At 43.0% G+C, this 16,222-nt stretch overlaps 1 protein-coding gene and 1 long non-coding RNA gene across 3 annotated transcripts in view; one reads left to right on the top strand and one right to left on the bottom strand.

The window, feature by feature from the left end:
* The window catches only part of LOC144505282 (uncharacterized), a 445,368-nt gene that overhangs the window by 233,360 nt on the left and 195,786 nt on the right, over window positions 1-16,222 (top strand). The gene's annotated exons all lie outside the window — the stretch shown is intronic.
* LOC144505280 (NACHT, LRR and PYD domains-containing protein 3-like) overlaps window positions 1-16,222 on the bottom strand; it is a 108,609-nt gene that overhangs the window by 25,569 nt on the left and 66,818 nt on the right. For both annotated transcript variants that reach the window (XM_078231351.1, XM_078231350.1), the window contains exons 5-9: window positions 14,772-14,943; window positions 14,604-14,663; window positions 8,146-9,880; window positions 2,766-2,852; window positions 854-1,024 (exon numbers count right to left, since the gene is read on the bottom strand). In XM_078231351.1, the coding sequence (XP_078087477.1) occupies window positions 854-1,024; window positions 2,766-2,852; window positions 8,146-9,880; window positions 14,604-14,663; window positions 14,772-14,943 (2,225 nt within the window). The remainder of the gene's footprint in view (window positions 1-853; window positions 1,025-2,765; window positions 2,853-8,145; window positions 9,881-14,603; window positions 14,664-14,771; window positions 14,944-16,222) is intronic.

Below are 16,222 nucleotides of genomic sequence, written 5' to 3'. Positions count from 1 at the left end.
CTGATGGGATTTATCTGTCTCTTTCTCTCTCCACCCCCCCTCCCAAGATTCTTCCAGGCTGTCAGCAGGGACCTCAGTGGAATCTCCCAGTCCTTGGTCCACAAATGTGTCTGTCAGCCGATGGATATCGCGTTAGCCCATACAAGCCAATAGATCAACTTTGACTAGGGTCAGGCCCAGCAGGAAGCCAGGCCCACAGGACTTTCCACCATCACAGGGATGTCGAACGTATAGGGGGCAATTGATTGTATGCAGGTAATGCTGCAGTCCTTAAAATGTCAGGCACCACGGTTTGTGAGCAGGAAAGAATTCCACTCCCTAAATGATCAGTTGGTCGGCGACCACAGAATGAACTTCACGTGTGAGTGATGTCCGTGGTGGGGGGAGATGGCCTCGTACACTGGGAGATCAGGGCGCGTGCGAAATGGTTCCCCTCAAGCTCAGCAGTCGGCTTCCCGACGAGGTCAAGTTCTGTCCCCTCCCCCGGCTGGCAAGAATCGCATTGTGGCTCTTTATTTGACTAAATGCGATAAGACTGCTTTTTTTAAACTCACCCAAAAAACGAGACTGAAACTCTCCTGTTTTCTTGCTCATTCAGCTCTTAGAATTTTATGAAAAAAATTCTGCCCTGCCTCCTTCTCACATGGTTAGAATTGTAAGAAAGGACAGGAAAGGTGTGACTGCATTTCACGGTAAATCTGACTCCAATTACAACTCTACAAAGTTACAGCCCTATAACTGACACTGATAATAATGGACAGTGCTTATTCATCATATCAATGAGAACATTTAATATATATTGTACGATATCCTATCATTATAAACACAATCTCACACACAGTCTGGTACTGACTTCAGTCCCTGTATTTTACAGTTCGGATTCCTCAGTGCCTCAGATAGTAGTTTCACTCCTGAATCTCCCAGATCATTATGACTCAGTTCCAGAAATATCAATGACCGGTTTGTGCTGACAGCAGAGGCTAGATCCTCAGCACAAGAATGTGTGATAGCATTATCACTGAGACTGGGGATCAGAGAGAAAAATAACAGGAATCAGGGTAAATCGCCAATGTTTTTCAGAATATCATTATTAACAATAATGTACAAGATGACACTTCAGAAACATAACTTCCATTTATACAGAAGGACAATACTGCTGATGGTATCAAACTAAAATATAAATAGCATATTCCAAAATAGTCAGCAGGTAAGGCACTATCTTTAAAGAGATAAATAGAATTAGTGTTCCAGCCAGCTTTCATTAGAACTGGGAAATAGCAGCAAATTAAATTATTTCAAATGATAGAGAAATGGGGATGGAGGTTGGTAAAGAAAGAACAAAATGGAAGTGCAGGAATGATTAAATGACAAAAAAGATGTTGGTCCAGGACAAAAGCATAGGATCCCCATGTCCTTACCCTGAGTCACTAGGGAAGGGCTTGGATTGGTTAGTGACTTGGGAATGGAGCTTTTGGAAGATTAAGGCTGGGAATTTATTGATATTTAGACTGGAAGCCGGCAATGTGGCAGTGAGGACAGAGTTTAGTAATTTAAACAAAGCCCACAAAGGACCATTGGCCTCTCTCTCTATTCGAGAGACAATTTCTTACTTAGGAAACACGGGGCAATGGGAGGAGGAAGGACTACGTGAATGACCATAGTTGGTATGGGGATCAAAGCCTCAACATTAACGTCATTCTACATCACGCTCGAGCTACTGAACCAACTGAGCTAACCGACTCCAACTATTGCCAGAGCCGCCAATTAATGTCTGACAAGTGAAGCGAAGCTGTCCACTCAGGTGGCACAGGCAGAATCACAGAATTGTTACAGAGCAAAAGGAGGCCATTTAGCCCATGGTATATGCACTGACTCTCTGAGTGAGCAATTCACTAAGTGTCATTCTCTCACTTTCTCCCGTAACCCTGCACATTCTTCTTTTTCAGATAACTTTTGGAATGCTTCAACTTAGTGTGTCTCCAATATGCTGTCAGTCAGTGCATTCCAGATTTTAATCACTTCCTGCAGGGAAGTCCAGGTTCAGACAATGCTGGCACCATATTTAAAATCAGCCACCAGCTCTTTCAAAGGCAGCAGCTCTGGCGGGACCAGTGAGGGAGCCCTAGTTAGTGAATGAAGAATGAAATGGCAGAAAGCAGATTTAAGGTTACTTCCCAATTCACAAATGCCTCCCTGGAGGGCTCCTCCAGGCTGCTCTGGTTCAGAGGAGGTCTTGTTCTCTTTGAATGGGAGGATCAGATCAGCCCATCAATATAGATGGTGGTGGTGGTGAGCAGGCATGAAGCACATGGTTGCAGTGTGGCAAAAGGATCAATGTCTTATATGATTATGAGATTTAGGAGAAGACATGTTCTGACAAGTTGAGTGCAGCACAGTGTGTTAAGCTCATGTTAATATGGATGAAAGTGAAATTGATGGGAAGGACATCTCCAGCCTGCAGCAATGGCTGGGAGACCTGGAGGCAGGACACACAATCATTGCTGGTGAAATGGCTTGTGGAGCTGAGAGACTGAATAGCCTAATGGATGGGCACAGGAAAGCCTCTAGTGAGTTAAATGATAAGTTAGAATCATAGAGATAACGTTCAGAGAGAGAAACACGACAGAAATCAAAGTTAACTCATGGTCTATATTTGTGATATTAATAGTAATAATATCGTGGTGTTTATTAATGATATGATGCTACTGATAATTTACAGTGTCAGACATCCAGTTATGAACATAATTGTGCAGTCTGGTACTTACTCCAGTTTCTGTATTTTACAGTCCGGTTTCCTCAGAGCCGCAGACAATAGTTTCACTCCTGAATCTCCCAGATTATTGTAACTCAACCTAAACAGAGAGCATTGGAAATAAATTACAATTTTCATCACAGAGGTAAGAAACTTACTACTGGTGAAGAGCTGATTAAAATTTTAATTTTCACATGGGACGCCATTAATTATTATGGAGATGGATTTTCTGTTCACTTAGAGCCAGTGGGGCTGTGAATAGAGGAGGGTCAGATGGAGTGGGGACTAATTTAAGCTCACACGGCAGCTATCATTGAGGCTGCTGGTTATCGTAAGAGAGAGAGATGTGTAGTTTCTGCCAAAGCCTCCACAGTCCAAGAAGGAAGTGAGATGTCACAGAGAAACTTTCTTATGCGCTTAACTCCAAGAAGTGTGACCTAAAATAGAGTACTGGGAGCTGGGTAATTAAGGAGTTAGATAAGGAAGAGAAATAAGTGCTCTTTTGCCTTCTGCTTTCTAACAATCTCACCTTTCAGTAAGTGGTCTTACACTGCTACTGGAGAAGAAACTGGTTATTTGGTGAACATTTCTAACGTTCAAAATAACCCAGCAACTGGTGTAAGATTAATATAAAAGTAAAATGTATAATTGAAAAAGAAATTAAATCGTTAACTAGAACACATTAACATTGGCAGGACAGGCGATGTGTCACAGCTGCAGCATGTGGGACCTCCTGGGTGCTGGTTTGATCCAGGGAAAACACGTCTATACTAAGGGCTTGAAGTTCGAGCAGCTTTGAGGGGAACGAGTAGATGTGTTGTGTCTGGAATTCCAGAAGGCATTTGACAAGCTACTGCACAAAAGGCTAAGTCATAAGATAAGAGCCCATGGTTTTGGAGGTAGTATATTGGCATGGATAGAGAACGGGCCAATAGGCAGGAAACAGCAAGAGGGACTAAGGAGTCCTTTTTCAGGTTGGCGACCTGTACCAGTGGTACTCCACAGGAATCAGTGCTGGGACCGCAGCTATTTACAATATATATGAATAACTTGGTAGAAGGAAGCAAATGTACGATAGCCAAATTTTAAGATAACACAAAAATAGATGGAAAGGCAAGTTGCAAAGAGGTATTGATTTAAGTAAGTGGGCAAAAAGTTGGCAAATGGAGTATAATGTGGGAAAATGTGAAGTTGTTCATTTTGGAAGGGAGAACAGAATATTATTTAAATTGAGGAAAACTGCAGACAACTGAAACACAAAGGTACTTGGGGGTACTTATGCATGAAACAGAGAACTGACCATGGCCTGATGGGACAGGAAGCCATTAAAATTGGAGGAAACAAAAACGGAAAGTAATGGTAGTAGTGAAAATTATAGTCAAAGTGATTGACACTGTCCTCTGCAGCAAAGAGCATGAGTAGATATCTATGTTACTTGCTGGTAACATCTACTGGAGTCTGGAGACAAACTCCCAATGAGAGGGGGAGGACCCAGTTGTCATGGTCCATGTAGGTATCAATGACAAAGGCAGGACAAAGGAGGTGGTTCTACACAGTCTGTACGAATGCCGAGGCACCAAATTAAGGAGCAGAACTTCAAAGGTCAAAATCTCTGGATTATTACTGAAGCAATGTGCAAAGTTGTATCGGACAAGTCAGATGATGGAGGTGAGTGGCTCAAAGACTGGTGTGGAAGATGTGGGTTCTAGTTTGTGGGGCATTGTTGCTGTACTGGGATCTATACCTTTGGGACAGTCTACACCCAAACTGTGCAGGGACTGGTGTTGTTCTGAGCCGCATAACCAGGGAAGAAGAGGGGGTTTTGGGGGCAAGGGATCAAATTTAGGAAGACACAGTAAATCAAAGAGCAGAGACAAGGCAAATGAGAAAGGTATTGTGGGAAAAGAAAAACTGACGGTGACAGAAAGGGATAATGAGTACAAATCTAATATTAAATCAGCAGCTGGGACTACAGATTATAAAAGGAATAAAAGAATAAAACTAAAAGTTCTGAATAGGAATACGTGTAGCATTTGAAACAAAACATGAACTAGGAAAAAAAGTACGATTGAGAGCTATTAAGAAGACAGGAATGCAGAAGAAAATATATTCGGACCTGAATATTGAAGGGTACAGAATAGTTAAGAAGGACATGAAGCATGGAAACGTGTGGAAGGGTGGCTCTGTTAATTGACAATGGTATTAGCAAATGGAAAGGGATGACCGAGGAAAGTAGGACGTGGGAGCAGTTTGGGTAGAGATGAGAAATGATAAAATCAAGAAGTCACTGTGTGAATCATGTACATACCCCCGAATGGTAACCACATGGTAGTTTGGGGCATATGGGAAGAAATAATTGGAGCTTGTCAGTGTGGCATGGCGGTCATCATCGGACATTTTAATTTACATACAGACTGGAAAAGTCAGATCAACAAAGGAAGATGCGGAGTATACTGAATGTTTTTGGGGTAGTTTCTTAGAACAGCATGTTCTAGAGCCAATCAGAGATACTAAACTTGGCATGGGATTCTCTGGCCTTTCATGCCAGTGGGATTCTTGGTCCCGCTGCAGCAAAGAGATTTGGATGAGCGTCAAATTCTCTGTCCTCGCTTGTAGCAGCGATGGGCATGAACGGCCGGAGAATTCCAATGGTGCAGAAATAATAAAAGAGAAGCTTATTAACTAAACGGTGAGAGATTGCAGTTCTGAGGTGCATAGGAATGTTATCACTTCTTATGAGGGGAATTGATTACAAATATTTTGTTTCCTATTAGCTAGCCGATCTGCAGTCCACGCCAACATGTTAGCCCATGGTCCCTACATGCAACTCCTTTTAGAAGAATTATTATTGCTCAGCAAGTGCTGCTTGATAGCATTGTTGATGGCACCTTGCATTACTTTACTGATGATTGGTGGGGTTAGATTTGTCCTGTTTCTTGTGTAAAGAACATAATTAGGCAATTTTCCACATTGCTGTGTCGATGCCAGTGGTGCAGCTGTAGATGCCAGTGATGCAAGAGTGTCCCGAATCAAAAAGAGCTAGCATGGAAGTACAGCAAGTAATTAGGAAAGCTAATAATAGTATGTTACCATATCTTGTGGGGGGAATTGATTACAAATGAAGGGAGGGCATTGGTGAATCCTCAAGTTGAGTACTGGTCTCTTCATTAAAGGAAAGGTGTAAATGGGTTATAAGCAGTCCAGAGGAGGTTTACTAGATTAATACCAGGAATACGTGCGATGTTTTATGAGGAAAGTTTGGAGAGATTAGGTTTGTGTGCACTAACATTTAGAACCAAATAAACCTGTTGGACTTTAACCTGGTGTTGTGAGACTACTTACTATGCCTACCTCAGTCCAACGCCGGCAACTCCACATCATAACATTTAGAAGAGTAAGATAAGCTTTGATCAAACCTTTAACATCCTGAGGGGCATTGACAAGGTGGATGTGGAGAGGATGTTTCCTCTTGTTGGAGAATCCAGAACTAGGGGTCACTGCTTAAAAATAATGGGGTCGCTCATTTAATGCAGAGATGAGGAGAAACCTTTCCTCTCAGAGGGTCGTGAGTCTCTGGAACTCTTCTTCAAAAGCTAATGGAAGTAGAGTCTTTGAATATTATTCAGGCAGAGTTAAATAGATTCTTGATAAACAAGGGAGTAAAAGGTTATCGGGAGTAGGTAGAAATGTGGGGTTAAGGTTACAATCAGATCAGCCATGATCTTATTGAATGGTGGAACAAGCTTGAGGGGCAAAGCGGCCTACTCCTGCTCTGAATTTATATGGTTGAATAGCCTACTCACTGATGTTCACTTTAGTTTCCACCAGGATCACTTAGCTCCCGACCTCATTACGGCTTTCATCCAAACATTGGCAAAAGAGCTGAACTCGAAAGGTGAGGAGAGAGTGACTGCCTTTGGCACCAAAATAGCATTTCACCGAGGACTCCCAGCAAAACTGGAGTTAATGGGAATGAGAGAGAAAACTCTCTGCTGGCGCAAAGGCAGATGGTTGTGGTGGCTGAAGGTCGAACACCTCAGCCTTAAGAACTATTACTGCAGGAGTTCCTCAGGGTAGTTTCTCAGACCCAACATCTTACCTATTTTATCAATGATCCTCCCTCCATCACAATGTCAGATGTGGGAATATTTCCGAATGAGTGCACAATGTTCAGCAACATCTGCAACTCCTCAAATAGTGAAGCAGTTCATGTTTATATATGCAGCAAAACTTGGACAAATTCAAGATTGGACTTCGAAATGCCAAGCATTGACCATCTCTGCCAAGAGAAGATTCAAACATCTCCCTTGACATCCAATGACATTACCTTCACTGAAATCTCTACTATCAACATTCTGGGGGGGTACCACTGACTAGAAATTTAATTGGCTCAACCATAAAAAGAGGTCGTTAAAGGTTGGAAATTCTGTGGAGGGTAACTCCCAATTCCTCAAAGTCTGTCCAACTTCTACAAGGTGAAAGTCAGTAGGGTCATGGAATATTATCCACTTTCCTGGATGAGTACAATTCCAACCACACTCAAGAAGCTGGATACCATACAGGACAAAGTAGATCATGTGGTTGGCACACGTCCACCACATTCATCCCAGCATTACTGATGCCCAGTCGCAGCAGTGTGTACAATCTACAACATGCACTGCAACAACTCACAAAGGCTCCTTCGACAGCACTTTCCAAAACCATCCCTACCATCTAGAACAGCAAGAGCAGCAGTTGCATGGGAATGCCACCACCTCTAAGTTCCCCTCAGAGCCACACACCATCCTGACTTGGAAGTATAGCACCATTCCTTCACTGTCACTGCTTCAAAAGTTTGGAACTTCCTTCCTAATAGCACTGAGAGTGTTCCTACAATGCATGTACTACATAGTTAGAGAAAGCAGCTCTCTCCCAGCTTCTCAAGGGCAATAGGGATGGTCAATAAATTCTGGTCTAGCCAGCGATGCCCACATCCCATGAACAAATTAATGAACAGAATTGAAAGAAATTTTAAGTAGTTGGACCTTTTTTACATAATCAGCACAGCTTGCAGTTTGCGTGGCTAATTCTTATTAGTATTTCTAAGGCTTTTTTCAGCACTGGTGTTTATTATGCTTAGAAATTTTATCTTCTGTTCTCGTAAATGGATATCATTGTTTCTGTTCATCATAATTCCATGTTCAAACTCTTCAGTTACTAATAGGTAAACCAATAACGTCCACAAAGATGTCATTCCTCTTTTCCATCTTGGAATTTTACACTAATCTTAGTTTGTTAAATTTTTCTGACCCTGCTTCTCGGTTTGAGCTGGAAGATTTTTTGTTTTCTTTTGTAATATATTAAATGGTTTTGCAACTATGAAATACCAGCTACGGACCAAACAAAACAGTTACCTCAGCCCCTCACATTTGTGCAGAACGGGTTCCAGCCGCTGGAGTCCTTCATACTGAATGTAGCACTTCTGCAGATGAAGGTATTTTGTTGCATCACCGAGTTCAATGGTCTGAGATAGGACTGCACAGTCAATTGGGGTCAGTCGCAATTCTTGAAATGTAAGTGTTTTCATAGAGCCCAATGTGGATCGAGCCAGTGCTTTATTCTGAGACTCAAACAGATAGTGCAATGTGATCAGGAGGTTCCTTTTCCCAGCTTCATTTGTGTTTCCAATCTGTCCTTTAACCTTCTCCTTCACCCAGTCAATCACTTGACGGGTTGTCTGAGGAACAAATTGACCCAGAAACTCCTCCAGGGGCCGAGCTGACTGTGGAGAGGAGAGACCAGCAACAAAACGGAGAAATATCTCAAATCGCCCATCTTCCTTGCTGAATAATTCACAGAGGCGTTTCTGCATATCTCCGGGATCTGGAGTCAGGAATTGTGCGAGTGCAGCTACAAACTCTTGGATGGTGAGGTGTGGGAATGTGTAAACCACACTCTGGACAGAATCATCACTCTCCAGAAGTTCCATCAGGAACCCAGACATGAACTGGGAAGGTTGCAGATTGAACTTGATCAAATCTTCATTTCTAAATACAATCTTCTTCTCGGAGACGCCTGTGAAGGCCATCTCACCAAGCTTCAGTAACACATCACGGGGGCTTTCAATATCTGTGCTATGGTTTTTCAGAATGTTGTAAATATAGTAGGAATATAGTTGGGTGATGGTCTTGGGAACTTGGTGCTGTCTCCTGTCTCTTTTTGTAAAGAAGGGACCCAGTGACAGACAGAGGATCCAGCAGTAGGAAGGGTTGTAGCACATGGTGTAAAGAATCTCGTTCTCAACCACGTGTTTGAATACAGCTGCTGCCACTGCCTGATCTTCACAAAACTTGTTGAAATATTCCTTCCGTTCATCAGCAGCAAATCCCAGGATTTCAGCCCAGACACTGATCTCAGCCTTTTCCAATAAATCAAGTGCAGTGGGACGGCTGGTCACTAGCACTGAACATCCTGGGAGCAGCTTGTGCTGTATTAAACTGTATACAATGTCAGACACTTCACACCAGCATTCAGGATCTGTGCACATGAACTGAGGTTCTGTATTTCTCCGACTATCAGCAAAATCAATCCTGTCCTTGAATTCATCCAAACCATCGAATATAAACAGTAATCCCTCTGGGTTCTTCCAGAGCTCTCCCAGAGCATTCCCAAAGTAAGAATACTGATCCAGTATCAGATTCCTCAGATTTGTTCTGCAGTTAATAGTGTTCAAATCCCGGAATTTAAAACTGAAAACAAATTGAAAGTATGAGTATATTTTCCCAGTGGCCCAGTCATAAACAATCTTTTGCACCATTGTTGTTTTTCCAATTCCCGGGACTCCACTCACTGCTGCTGAAATCCCGGATTTGGAATTTCTCTGAGAAAAGCTGCTCTGGAAAAATTGATCAGTTCGGATTTTTTCTAGTTCTCCCCGGAGATGTTTCTTTCTCCACTCTTCATGGTCTCGGCCTCTTGCCAGCAGTTCATGTTCTACAAGTGTCCGATCTCGAACAGTAGAAATTATTGTTAGCTCAGCGTATTGATCAACCAGCTGGAAAATCTTAACCTTCTCCTTTATTAGGATAGTGTTCACTCTCAGTGATTCAGTTTGTAGCCGGAGTGTCTCCTTGTGTATCTGCTGAACATCTTCAATTAGAACAGACAGAAAGTGGTTCTTAATGTTAGTTACTTTGATATAAAAACAACTTTCAAAGTCTACCTCAACATTCTGTAAAATGGGACAAGATTTCATTCACAGTTTCCATAAAGGTACATGTAGAACTAAAACAAAGTTACTGTCATTGGAATTATTACCTGAAAATACCAGTGGTTGAGGAAATGTTCAAATCCTCACTTTCTCTTCTAATATTTACTGAACGTGGTGATTTCTATGAAGGTGTTATGTTCTGTCTAATGTTCATCCCATACAACCTGTCCTATTCTAGACAACAAATCCTCACACGATCCTGGTTAGAAGCCAAGAGGCATTCTAGTGTGGTGGTCCTAAGCTGTGACTCCAATGGGTTCATGGACATCATGTTGCGAATTGAGCTCCCCCTCCTCCAAGGCAGCTATGCTGACAGTGGAGAGGAGACTGACTCCGGAGTCATGGATCCACTCAATGCCACCATACAGATGGGATACAGATTTTGAGCCCAAAATGTTTTCGAAGGATAGGAACACTTTGAATGCTGAGCAGGCCAGGATGTTTGTACATGACATGATGGAGGTAGAGGTGGTCAAATATAACTCACTGACTGACTGACATGTCTGGAGTTTCAGAAAAGGCTGAGTTGCAAATTCAAACTCTGCTTCATTTCTGCTCCAAGCTGCCTGTTGTCCCAGGTTTATTTCCCCCAGGATAGTGACTCTGCTGGAAAAAAGCTGGGGCGAGGGGCTGATTACTGTGTGTTTGTGGAAGGGGAGGGGTAGGTGTGTAGTTTGGTAGGAGAGAGGGTCTGAATACAGTATGGTCTGGGGGTTAGAGGAGCTATTACAATGTGCCCTAAGCTCAGTGGGTAATAACGGCAGCAGATAACTGTGAACACTGGCACCTGGAGGTTCCCCTCTGTAATAACTTCAAGGACTGACTCCACTAGTTAACTTATAAAACACAATGATTTATTACAACTATAAACAGCTGTTTACAGAGTGCTTTAAACAGGCTTTTCATATTCAGCTCTCGGGTCCAACTACTGGGAAGTCCCAACACATCCCAGTCAGTTCCCAACTCTGTTCCTGATTGGATTAGCGAATCCCATGACTCCTCCCTCAGAATAGCCATTATATCCTCCAAGTCACTCACCATCCTGTCTTAGAATAAATCACCATTCCTTCACTGTCACTGGGTCAAAATCCTGGAACTCCCTCCCTAACCGCACAGTGGGTGTACCTATACAAGTACTGGGACTGCAGTGGTTCAAGAAGGCAGCTCACCACCATCTCCTCAAGGGGAATTAGGGATGGGCAATAAATGCTGGCATAGTCAGTGATGCTCACATCCCATAAATGAATTTAAAATAGCATATTGAGGGAAGGGGAAATGGCTGATTACAGAGTGAGAGGGTTAGTGAAAGGGCTGACGACAGCATAAATTGGGGAAGGGGGCTGATTACAATGTGTGTTGGATGGAGGGAGAGAAAAAGCTGAATAGGATGTATTGCATGGAAGGGAAGAGGGCTGATTTCATTGCATAAGGTTTAATAGAGGCGGTTGACTACAGTGTGAATTGGGAAAGAGAGAGGTTGATTACAGTGTGTATTAGATGGAAGGGAGAAGGGCTATTAAAGTGCGTGTTGAATGGAAGGGACGAGAGGATGATTATAGTGTGTTGGACGGGAGGGATGAAGGGGCAGATTTCAGTGTGTTGCCGTAGGTTGTCGGAACAAGGGTTGAGGATTGCTGCTTTTACTTTAGCTGGTGTCTGGGATCATGTTAATTTTTAAGTATTAAAATGGAGTCACATCAGAGTATAGTTAGGGAAGTACTATTCTCATGGATCAAGCTTGGAAACAGCCATTGATTCTAAACTTCTGTGGAATTGGGAAATAGGACATCGGCTATCACTAGAAGGTGATTATGCTGCGAATGTATATCTGATCCTGCATAGGTTGTCTGGGAATTGTGTACACTTGAGAGAGATACAGACTGTGCTTGGGCAGGAGTTTGCCTGTTACTATATCAGACCTTCAGACAGTTTCTCTGGGTATTGTGTGCAATGGGTAAGGGGGAACTGAGAAGAGATGCACACTCCAATCCTACTTGGCCAAATCCAAGCTTTGAAACCAGTATCTTCTCCATCACCAACACTGCCTCCTACCACCTTTCTTTCCAAAGATATGCAGGTTAGGTTGATTGGCCATGCTGAATTGACCCTCAAGTGTCAGAGGATTAGGGGGTAAATGCAGAGGGTTATGGGGATAGGGCCTGGCTGGGATTGTTGAGAGAGCAGGCTCATTGTGCCGAATAGCCTCTTTCTGCACTGTTGGGATATTTCCCTTCTCCACTCCCATTTTAGCTCATCTGCTGCTGCTGATACATGCATTAATGCCTTTTTACCTCTACAATGATCCATTTCAATATTCTCCTGTCTGGTCTTCCACTTTTCCCTCTCCCTAAACTGGAGCTCATCCAAAATTCTGGTATCCGTATTCTAACTCACGCCTTGTTCTGTTACTCTTCAGAGAGATGATTTAAGGTAATAAGAATAGGAAATGCTGGAAATACTCAGCAGGCCAGGCAGCATCTGTGAAGAGAGAAACTGAATGCATGTTTCAGGCCACAACAGATGTAATACAGACACCAAACTGAAACACTGGCCAGAATTTTACATTGCTTGGAAGGGCACACACACAACCTGGAAGCGTGTGAAATGGTGCAAGGAGGTGCTGGGTGCACATCCCAATATTGTCGCAGACTCCAGCAATATTTTGGTGCGCGCCCGCGAACAATCCAGCAGGCAATTTAGCCCACTGAGGAGCCAATTGAACACAGTTTGACGTGGTCATCTACTTTTACAGTTGGCAGGCGGGCCGAATGGCCAAATGACCTTTAAGTTTTAGCTGCAACACGGATCCAGGGCAGGATGAATTGTCAGAGCTAAATTAAAATAAACACGTGTCCGGGGATTGAGGTCTCTGTATAATTGTGCTGCCTCAATACTCGTCACCTAGCTTTAACAGCAATATTTATTTTTCACAGATCTGCAGCTCCCTGAGACTGCTCCCCAGTATCTGTCCCCAAGGGAAACACACACCCTCCCTTTTTTAGTGCCCACCCTCTTCCCGCCCTCCCCGGCACTGTTCAGTCTTACAGAGTGTGTGTTTCATGCTGCATAGCCATGGCTGGCCAGTGTTAAATTGCGCTTCTGGGACTCCTCCTGGCTGGGAATGTGTTTCACGACCACTTCCAGGCCTGCGAAGTGTGTGTGTTCAATAGGCAAAAATCTCAGGCCATTAACTCTGTTTCTGTCTCCATAGTTGCTACCTGACCTACTGAATGTTTTTACTTTCAGATTTCTCACCAATTTCCAAAATCAGTATGACAACCTTTTATTCCAAATGTTTTCACTCCTGTTTCCAGATATTTCTCCATGACTTCACCTTTCACTGTCTCTGTAACCTTCATTGGACAGAGGTGTCCAGGTCACCAACAATCTTTCCTGTTCCCTCCATGCTGATGCTATTGTTAAGAAAGCCCACCAATGCCTCTACTTTCTCAGGAAGCAAAGGAAATTTGGCATGTCAGCTACGACTCATCAACCTTTACAGATGCACCATAGAAAGCATTCTTCTTGGTTGTATCACAGCTTGGTATGGCTCCTGCTCTGACCAAGACTGCAAGAAATTACAAAGAGTCGTGAACGAAGCCCAGTCCATCACGCAAATCAGCCTCCCATCCATTGACTCTGTTGACACATCCTACTGCCTCGGAAAAGCAGCCAGCATAATCAAGAACCCCACGCAGCTCGGACATACTCGCTTCCAGCTGATTCCGTTGGGAAAAATACGCAAAAGTCTGAGGGCACATACCAACCGACTCTGGGGCATAACTATAGAGTTCGTGGTGGGAGATACAGGAAGGATATCAGAGGTAGTTTCTTTACGCAGAGAGTGGTTGGGGTGTGGAATGGACTGCCTGCAGTGATAGTGGAGTCAGACACTTTAGGAACATTTAAGCGGTTATTGGATAGGCACATGGAGCACACCAGGATGATAGGGAGTGGGATAGCTTGATCTTGGTTTCAGATAAAGCTCGGCACAACATCGTGGGCCGAAGGACCTGTTCTGTGCTGTACTGTTCTATGTTCTATGACTCAAAAACAGCTTCTTCCCTGCTGCCATCAGACTTTTGAATGGACCTACCTTGCATTAAGTTGATCTTTCTCTGCACCCTAGCTATGACAGTAACACTATATTCTGCATCCTCTCCTTTCATGGTATGTTTTGTCTGTATAGCACGCCAGAAACAATACTTTCACCATATATCAATACATATGAAAATAATAAATCAAACCAAAACACTCAAAGACCTCTGCACTCTTTCAAATGTATCTGAATCTTGCCAGGTGTGGACAGGGTTTCACAGTATATCAGGATCCTGTCAGGTGTGTATGGGATTTCAGTGCATCAGGATCCTGCTGGGTGTGTATGAAAATTCATCAGTGGTAACAATCCTCATATTTAGGAACCACAGAAATTGTGTAAGTTGTAATATTATGCAGAATGTTTAAGAATTATGGCAAATCCAACATACATTCAATCCTTTTTACCCAGCCTTTTAAGTTCTGATTCTCAGATTCTTAAAATCTCTGAACAAGCAATTGTCACAAGTGAAATAAATAGTTTCAAATCTCCAGTTCATCATTTACCTTTCAGGTGACTGGATATTTCGGATACATCTCGCTTCATGTTCATGTAGAAGTCAGAACCTGTTTAAAATCAATTCATATTGAATGAAATTAGATCTGTGTAGCGTTATGGTAATATCTGCAATGATTGAATCTGAAGTGGAGCACACTGTGTGATTTTTACCATACCAGGTTCTTGTATTATTTTCAGTATTTTGTCCAACTTTGGAACAGAATGGCTCATTTTCATCATGGATTTCCACATCGACCTTCGGGCTCGAGATCCTTTCTCCATCACCAGATTTAGGAGAAGATGGGAACTTTCCGCCCGGTTTCCCTTCTCCATGAGTTCAATGACTTTCTGTCAAGAAGAATAATGAATATATTGAGAAGAAAAGTGAAAGAAAAACACTGAGATTGAGAAAGAAATGATCTGCTCCGTGATGGGATTTCTCAGTTGTTTTGAGCTCAGAATACAGTAACTGAGGCAGATCCTGATCCATGGTAAACATGGGTGAATGTTCTGAAAATAGTGTGATTCAATCAATAACAGGAAACAACCTGATGACACTAAAGCAGAAATATCTTTCAAGGAGCGTGAGGAATGAGATTCTACAGTAATTTTAATGTCTTTAGTTTTCTCTCTACTTCAGTGTCCAGCATGCCATCAGAAATGATTCACTTGTTTCTCATACTTCTAGCTGTCACACCTTGTGATTTGCTCAGAAATAAAACAGCAGTGAATCAGAGGGCAGCACGGTAGCGCAGTGGTTAGCACTGCTGCTTCATAGCTCCAGGGTCCCGGGTTCGATTCCCGGCTCGGGTCACTGTCTGTGTGGAGTTTGCATGTTCTCTTCGTGTCTGTGTGGGTTTCCTCCGGGTGCTCCGGTTTCCTCCCACAGTCCAAAGATGTGCGGGTTAGGTTGATTGGCCAGGTTAAAAATTCCCCCTTCAAATCCTAAAATGCGTAGGTTAGAGGGATTAGTGAGTAAACATGTGGGGGTAGGGCCTGGGTGGGATTGTGGTCGGTGCAGACTCAATGGGCCGAATGGCCTCGTTCTGCACTGGAGGGATTCTATGATTCAGAACTCAGATAGCAGGGAAGTGGTGATTCTGAACTGAGAAAGTCAAAGAAAACTGAGAAATTACCACAAAGAAATTGTTGTTGATTTATTGGTCAGAAGAATCAGCCAGTGATGGAAATCCAAGCAATTCAATCACTCTCCTCAGTAACTAAAACACCTTAATTCATTATCCTGCAGATCTGCTGTCTGTGCGAATGCTCGGTCACTAGGAACGCATGTTAATCAGTGAACCTTGTGTGGTCAATACATTCATCAACAGCTTAGAATTATATAGAGCATTTACTATGGACAAATGGTCCAGAGCTTTACACAGAGGTGGGATCAGCTGATGAACAAAATGCAAAGCAGAATATATTAGCATGAGTGACCAAAAAGATATGGTGGGGGAATTCTCCGGACCCGCTAGCTCCCGACAAGAATTGCGATGGCCTGGAGAACTCAGCGTCTGGAAAAAAAGCCTTTGTGATACTTCCAGCATATCCAGCCAGTCCTGAGTGGGATCCCGTCCACAGAGGTGGCAACCCAATAATTATGCAAACCCCCTATAGTTTACTA

This window comes from Mustelus asterias, chromosome 16 (assembly GCF_964213995.1).
Source record: "Mustelus asterias chromosome 16, sMusAst1.hap1.1, whole genome shotgun sequence".
Lineage (NCBI taxonomy): Eukaryota > Metazoa > Chordata > Chondrichthyes > Carcharhiniformes > Triakidae > Mustelus > Mustelus asterias.
This window is presented reverse-complemented; position numbering and strand designations above follow the sequence as displayed.